The sequence below is a fragment of the Coregonus lavaretus genome (genome assembly GCF_964263955.1).
Source record: "Coregonus lavaretus genome assembly, chromosome: 8".
NCBI lineage: Eukaryota > Metazoa > Chordata > Actinopteri > Salmoniformes > Salmonidae > Coregonus > Coregonus lavaretus.
The window spans coordinates 21646070-21654127 of record NC_139995.1 but is presented as its reverse complement, the minus strand read 5'-3'; the positions used below and the strand labels follow the sequence as shown (position 1 = coordinate 21654127).

General features: G+C 41.1%; 1 protein-coding gene across 1 annotated transcript; it reads right to left on the bottom strand.

The window, feature by feature from the left end:
- Window positions 1-3107: 3107 nt before the first annotated feature.
- Window positions 3108-8037, bottom strand: thoc7 (THO complex 7). Its single transcript, XM_084166879.1, has 8 exons — window positions 7578-8037; window positions 7022-7142; window positions 4449-4576; window positions 4084-4170; window positions 3821-3878; window positions 3645-3711; window positions 3478-3547; window positions 3108-3337 (listed from the first exon to the last, which is right to left on the bottom strand). The coding sequence occupies exons 1-8, from the start codon at window positions 7594-7596 to the stop codon at window positions 3279-3281; spliced, it is 609 nt and encodes a 202-aa protein (XP_084023005.1). The 5' UTR covers window positions 7597-8037; the 3' UTR covers window positions 3108-3278.
- Window positions 8038-8058: the final 21 nt, after the last annotated feature.

Here is an 8058-nt window from a genome sequence, read left to right as displayed (position 1 = left end):
TCTTTCGTGGGCAAATTTTGTCATCAAACATTGTCATCAAAGTCTGGCATTCTCTGGATTTAAAGTGCTTTCAAGACAACTGGGAACAAGGTTGAATCATGACGTTAGTGATCTTCAGGTCGGTGCTCTAGAAAGAGGCCCGAGTTCCCAACTTGGAATTCCGAGTTGGATTCAAAACGTATTTCTTTCCCGAGTTCCCAGTTGTCTTGAACTCACTGAAGTCTAAGATTTCCCAGTTCCGAGTTTCCAGTTGTTTTGAAAGCGGCAGAAGTCATGCTGAATTGACAGCATGGCCAATGTTGAATGTTTATCCTTTTAAGCTTGGAAAAGAGACCCTTAAACCCAGACTTGGGACCACACATCCACTCCACTGAATAGCAGGCTAGTGATTGCTTTGCAATGCTTGCAGTTAGCCACTGATTCCTTCCAAACCACTCATTGTTGAATTTGCGATTTCCAACTTGTTGTGTAATGTTTATGTCCAATGGCCGATGAGCACCGATAAGTTTTATTTATAATTTCTCTTCATATGACAAGGATTACATTACCAACCCCTATTTTCCGCTGGCTGCCCCACCACCACAGAAAGCACTGAGCTAGGCTGAAACACCTGCATTTTGGAGCTGCCTTGCTCAAGAAAGTAAAAACGAGACAATGTTTGTATGCGGCTTTATTAACTCAATTATTATTATTATTGATTTTTTTACATTGTTTGCAAACTGATATGGGACAAGTATTAATGCCAAAATAACATGCCCTGAATGACGGGTCGCCACTGACCTCACACCATGAAACATTCCCACAGTTGACCGTCAACCAGCATGTGATTAAGATGCCTGACTTATGTTGCACCAACTACATTTATTTAATGACGAATTACTGAGTTGTTGTTTGTTTAACCTGCTGACTAAAATCAAGGTCATCAAGCAGGTGAATGAGTCTACGGCTGAGTCCATGTTGAGGACCCAGCTCAAGATGGAGCTGATAGTGTACACACAGGACAGGTGGCGGAGAAGGACGACCTAGTTGTATCGGAGAGGAGTACTATCTTTAGCACAGATAACCATGCACCTCAAGTCCTTTTACTGCGTAAACACTGTGTAAATCACCATCTTAAATGGTGGCCTACAGCCCTAAAGATGAGAAGAACCTATAGCCTACCTACATTTCCACTATCTCTTCTGACTATAGATGGGAGGGCACTGGCTGAATTTCAGAGGTGGAATGGAACTCCTAAACTAATTCGCCAATTTCCTGAGAGCTAGTTTATGTCATGACATGTGAATGTCCTCTAACATTGTTAGAAGGCTAAAGCTTGAATGAGACAGAAGTGATGGTAGATCACTGTATCGGTCACTAATATTTAATAATGGGTGTGTTCATCTTCATTAGATTGCCAGTCAGCGTCTGGCTGTTTCAGATTGCGCTGGTGATTCGCTGCAGGAGTCTGCTTTCCAGCTGCAGAGGGAGATGCTTCAGATGCTGCAGGAGAAAGACAACATCGAGCAGCTGCTGGAGGACTTTGACATCGGCAGCAAGAGTGCTGCACTAGAGTAAGCTCAAACGCCTGAAAAAGGCACGCAGCTACCTAGTGGAGTTCTAGTATGGACAACTGCTTGTTAACATTTAGGGTGGGTGGTCTTTTCTTGGTCAATTGAACTACAGGTGCATTACATAGGAATGACACCTGTCAGGAACAACAGGTTTGATACTGTAATTCGAGCTCTATTACAGTTACTTTGCAACCATGTTTTAGTTTTTTTTAACCTTTTTTGGTTTATATGAAGATGCATTATGTAAACATAAAAATGTTATATTGTTACTGTATTCATTGTGTCCATTCAATATTATGTTTGTCTTTTTGCCACCATAGAATCTCTCAAACCAGTCCTTAGAGTTGAGGTTTTATGCTTTACTTTTTATAGGGTGTGGCAAACTTGCTTATGATCAATGTTTCGGTGTTCAAATGCAAAATTAAAGATAATGAAAAACAAAAATATGTGGTCAGAGCTAGTATATAACAGTGGTTGGAACCAAAATGATTTTCCAAAAGCTTCATTCCGAACAGAACCCCCCCCCAAAAAAATGTTTGTTCCAGTGTTCCAACCAGCAAAATAATGTTCTGAAACGGTTTGAACCCCCAAAAAAGTACCGGTTTAAGTCGTTTAATTTTAACCTGTGGCTTTAATTTTATAATTTTTCTCGTCAAATTACTTCTCCAATCAGCGCATATAGATCAGGCAAGCTAGTTGTTTACATGCGTGATGGGCAGACAAGTGTAGCCTATGGTGCAAGATGCGACTGAAATTTTGGGGATGGGAGAGCGCGAGAGGGTTGAGGAGGCTTGAAGCGCTGGGCATCTTGTCATGACATGCATTGCCTGAATTAGGTCCACAGAATTATACCTGGGAGGAGCGGCTTCTATGGAGGAACTTTGAATGTCCTTTGAGCTAGCTAGCTAGTTAACAAGCTTGTGTGCAGAGTAGCACCAGAATTAAAAACACATCTTACCTTTTTGTAGTTGATAAATCTAACGTGTAACGTGATAACTAGACCTATTGTATCCATAACTAGCATTGAAAAAGTTAATCCATTCTCTATATAATCAAAATCTCTCTACCTACCTTCTGAATTATGCTTGTAACATCAGTACAGTAGCATATGCTTCTGGGGGAGAGGGGTAGGTAGCCTAAACACACAAAGATTTTCAGCTTGCAATAAGTTTGAGTGGCAGAATGATTGCTTTTGTTAGGCGCTTTGTCGCGTTTTGTTGTGGGACTCGGAAAAAAATGCCTGGAACGTAAAATAACATTATTAACCGGTTCCCATGTTTTTTAAATAACGGTTCTGTTCCTGAACAGTATGGATCACTTTCGTCCCAGGTTCCGTTCCTTGAAAAATGTATTTTCCGGTTTTCGGTTCTGTTCCCTGAACCGGTTCCAACGCCTGGTGTATACATAAACATTTGTGAGAGGATCCTCAAACCAAAGTCATGTTAGTGCCAAGGTGAATATAGGAAAACAATAACCCCTAGCTACACTCCCACCCAGTGACAGCTTATTCATAAACATCCCTAACCCGACTGACATTCTAATGAAGAGAGAATGTGGAAGAGCAATTTACAACTTTATTCAGCAAAAAAAAAACATACAGGTATTATAAAAACTAAAATGTCAACTCAAGACAAACTCAAGTGAAACTTCATTGCTCAAATGAAAAGCATTATCAAAAACAAAAAAATAGTACATAACTAAATTACATTGACAGCTGAGATGCATTCATTCTCCATTCTCCATGGAGCTTTCCTGAGTGTCATCATTCTCTGACTTCTCATCATCTGAGAGAAACCAGAATATATAAACATCATTACACAGGAGTAGTGGAGGTGGATCACAATCAATAACCGACAAAACACAGTCCAGCATACTCATAGCCCATCTTGCCATAGGAGAGCACAACGGCTACAGTCATACTTACTCTCCAGTGTCTGCTGTAGTTCCTGGATGGTACTGAGGAGCACATGGAACTGTTTCTTCCTCAACTCCAGCTGAAGGACAAACAGACAATATATTAAGAAAACACCATACAAATCTATAATTAAGATAATATATCAATCAAACAAAGCACGCAGGAAACAGGCCTACCTTATCTTCCACATTCTCTTTGATGTGAGACAACTGCTGGAGCTCTTTGTCAAGCGCCTCCAACTGCCTGTGGTAAAAAGAAAAGCGCACATCTAAAATCGAAATATATGCATGTACATGTATACCTGTTGGCTGCCTCCATTAAAATGTGTAGAGAAATGAGGAAGTAAACTCACTTTAGTGTTTCATGGCGATCTGGATGTTGCTGGATGACCTTTGCCAGTGCATCATACTCTGCCAAATGCAAAATTAAAAGGACAAAGAACATTTTAAAGTGTACTCTAGCATGAAAAGTACTCTGCCAGATTCCTATACTAAAAGTATTGACACAAGACTAATCAATAACTGTGCAAGTTAAAAACAATAGATAATTTCCCCAAAAAGTATACAGCCATCTTGCACTTTAATACATATTTAAGTGCACCCAGGTTAACCTCACCTTGACGATTCTTTCGTATTCTCTTTGCCCTCTGGATCTCCTTTTTGCATTCTGATATTTTATCATGTGCTGATGTGATGTTTCGTTCTTAAGAGAAAGAAGATAATCAAATATGGCATGACTAAGTGTTGACTAAGTTATGGGTTGACAGTAGAACATAGTGTAATGCAGGGTTGCCCAAACTCTGTCCTGACCCTCCGGATGCACGTTTAGTTTTTTTCCCTAGCACTAACACAACTGATTCAAATAACCAACTCATCATTAAGCTTTGATTATTTTAATCCTGTGTAGGGCGGGAGGGGGGAAGGAATACGTTTGGGAAACCCTGGTGTAACGGACTGAGATGCAAGTGTCTTTTCTCTCACCTATGTCTGTGTATATTTTCTCATAGTTTTCCATTTCCCGGAGGTTCATGTCATACACCAGCAAGGTCTTCCCCATTGAGAATTCACATTGTGCCAATGTACCCAACATCCTCTGGTACTGTGTGAATCTGCAAAGAGGAATACATTATAATTTCACTTTGAGATAGTTTACATGACAGTTGATGTAAACGTCAATGAAAACAGTCAAACACCATTGGTCAATCTGTTAAAAATTGTAAAATGAATCTACACAAAAGTATGTGGACACTCCTTCAAATTAGTGGATTCGGCTATTTTAGCCACACCCGTTGATTACAGGTGTTTAAAATCAAGCACACAGCCATGCAATGTCCATAGACAAACATTGGCAGTAGAACAGCCTTACTGAAGCGCTCAGTGACTTTCAACGTGGCACCGTCATAGGATGCCACCTTCCCAACAGGTCAGTTCGTCAAATGTCTGCCCTGCTAGAGCTGTCCCGGTCAACTGTAAGTGCTGTTATTGTGAAGTGGAAACATCTAGGAGCATCAACAGCTCAGCCGCGAAGTGGTAGGCCACACAAGCTCACAGAACGGGACCGCCGAGTGCTGAAGCGCGTTAAAAGAAAAATGCCTGTCCTCGGTTCCAACACTCAATACCAAGTTCCAAACTGCCTCTGGAAGCAACGACAGCACGAGAACTGTTCGTCGGCAGCTTCATGAAATGGGTTTCCATGGCCGAGCAGCCGCACACAAGCCTAAGATCACCATGTGCAATGCCAAGCGTCTGCTGGAGTGGTGTAAAGCTCGCCGCCATAGGACTCTGGAGTAGTGGAAAAGCATTCGCTGGAGTGATCATCTGGCAGTCCGATGGACAAAACTGGGTTTGGCGGATGCCAGGAGAACGCTACCTGTCCCAATGCATAGTGCCAACTGTATAGTTTGATGGAGGAGGAATAATAGTCTGGGGCTGTTTTTCATGGTTCGGGCTTGGCCCCTTAGTTCCAGTGAAGGGAAATCTTAACGCTACAGCATACAACGACATTCTAGACGATTCTGTGCTTCCAACTTTGTGGCAACAGTTTGGGGAAGGCCCTTTCCTATTTCAGCATGACAATGCCCCCGTGCACAAAGCAAGGTCCATACAGAAATGGTTTGTTGAGATCGGTGTGGAAGAACTTGACTGGCCTGCACAGAACCCTGATCTCAACCCCATCGAAACACCTTTGGGATGAATTGGAAAGCTGACTGCGTGCCAGGCCTAATCGTCCAACCTCACTAATGCTTTGTGGCCGAATGGAAGCAAGTCCCCGCAGCAATGTTCCAACATCTAGTGGAAAGCCTTCCCAGAAGAGTGGAGGCTGTTAAAGCAACAAAGGGAGACCAACTCCATATTAATGCCAATGATTTTGGAATGAGATGTTTGACGAACGGGTGTCCTCATACTTTTGGTCATATAGTGTATATGCGGATGATACTATTATGTATGCTATTGCTCCGATTGTTGATCTGGCTGTGTCAAAACCAGTAAGATTTATTAGCTATGCTGATTTAAAACTTGTGCTTAATACGGACAAAACCAAATACATGTTTTTAAACTCTTGTAAGAATGTTTCAGATGAACTACATATATATAAATGCTGCTTAAGAAGCTATGATTTAAAGTTGGCTATTTCTACAGAAACAGATCATGCCTTTCACTAAGCAGTAGAAAGCAGATTATTCAGTATACCTTTTTATCCGTTCTTGATTATGGTGATATTTATCAAAGTGCAGCTGCTACTAATCTTAAACCTTTGGATGCCATCTACAATAGTGCCCTTCATTTTGTTACAGGTGACAGTTTTGATACTCATCTCTGCATTCTGTATCAAAAGGTTGGCTGGACTTCACTGAAGACCCGTAGATCTCCACATTACTCCTTTTGTTTACAAGGCCCTACTTCAAAAACGTTGTCTTATCCAACTTTGCTGTTGAAGTGTGGACATCAGAGTTGCTGAACCCCTTCACAGGATTGGTTAACTTGAGGTTCCTAGGTTCTCCACCGAGCTAGGTAAATCTGCTTTTAGTTTTAATGCACTGTATTGCTGGAACAAAATTCTAAATACATTTCATCTTGATGTTCTGGTGCCATTCAGGCAATTTAAAGTGTTGATTGGGAACTTCTTTGTGGAGGAATCAAACTGTTTTTCTGGGTGATTTGTGAGATTCTATCCATCCATATAATGTGTATATTTGTGTTGTATTATTTACATTTTAGTCATTTAGCAGACGCTCTTATCCAGAGCGACTTACAGTTAGTGAGTGCATACATTTTCATACTGGCCCCCGTGGGAAACAAACCCACAATCCTGGCGTTGCAAGCGCCATGCTCTACCAACTGAACTACAGGGGACTATACAGGGTGCATTTGAAAAAGAGACCTATGTCTCAATAGGTCTTCTCTGTTAAATTAAAAGGTTAAATAAAAATGATATATATATATATATATAAAATAGTCAGTCAAATCAACTTCTCCTGGTATTAAAGGCAATGATTGGTGGTTAGATAGTAGCAACAACGGCTTATCACACAGGGCAGAGCAGTCACATTTACCCTTCTTGAGGCGACCCAGTTGAATTGCACCATTTAGTAAAGCTCTTCAAAAGAACATTGATACGTCGGTCGTCTCCAGCCCCGTCTCCATCAATGAGAAGACGTTTTCGAATAACTTCGTCTGTAATGGAGAAGTTAGCAATGAGCACATTGACCACCTCCAGACCAACAACCTTTGCAAGCTAACCCTAGCTTCATGTCTGCTAACTAGTAACACATTCATATCGCTTGTTCATGACAAACTCAGAAAGGTCCGCCATGCACACTTATGTAAAATTATGTAGTTAGTTAAACACAAGAGATATGTAGCGCCTATCATCATCACGTACTCATGAAATACTGTACACAATAGTTCACTAGCTAGTTAGCATAGCTAACAAATACATGTAACGGTCGCTTGCTAACGTTAGCTAGCCAATCAATGTAGCTGAGGCCTTCAAGACAAGATTAAAATGGCCATTTCAAATACGCAGAACTATTTAAGACAGGTAGCTACTTCATGATTAAGAAACCATTTTCAACAAATTGGGTAATATCAAACAATTAACAATCTCACCATCAGTTACAGCACCCATTTGCCCATCAAGATTAGTTTCTTCTTTGAATTCAACTTTATTTATTCAAGGAAATATGCCACGTTCATACAACTCGGAAGTGGAAACTCGGAAATCTCCGACTTCAGTGCGTTCAAGACAACTTGGGACTCGTTAAAAAACGAACTCCGATTTGAACGTTCATCCAACTCGGAATTCCAGTCAGAAACTCGGGCATCTTTTTAGAGCTCCGACCTGAAGAACACTGGCGCTATGATTTGACCTCGTTTTTTCCCCCGAGTTCCCAGTTGTCTGAAAGCTCCAACAAAGACACGTTTGGAAACTCCGTGGCATAAATAAACAAGGCTACTGGAAATGTCCCACCTCTTAATAAAGGGACATGGATTGGTCAAAAGGCCTCGTGTTAAATTTTGACAGCATGCGAATCCCATGAAACTGCACTTCTTTGTTCACCATTACGGTGCCTTTATTTAGCTGGAAATT

Bases quoted from the DNA above. Each gene is read 5' to 3' on its own strand.
- thoc7 (XM_084166879.1), bottom strand. The intron at 4,171-4,448 runs GTGAGAGAAAAG...CTTTCTCTTAAG, and splicing joins GAAAATATACACAGACATAG to AACGAAACATCACATCAGCA. The intron at 3,879-4,083 runs GTGAGGTTAACC...TGCATTTGGCAG, and splicing joins AATACGAAAGAATCGTCAAG to AGTATGATGCACTGGCAAAG.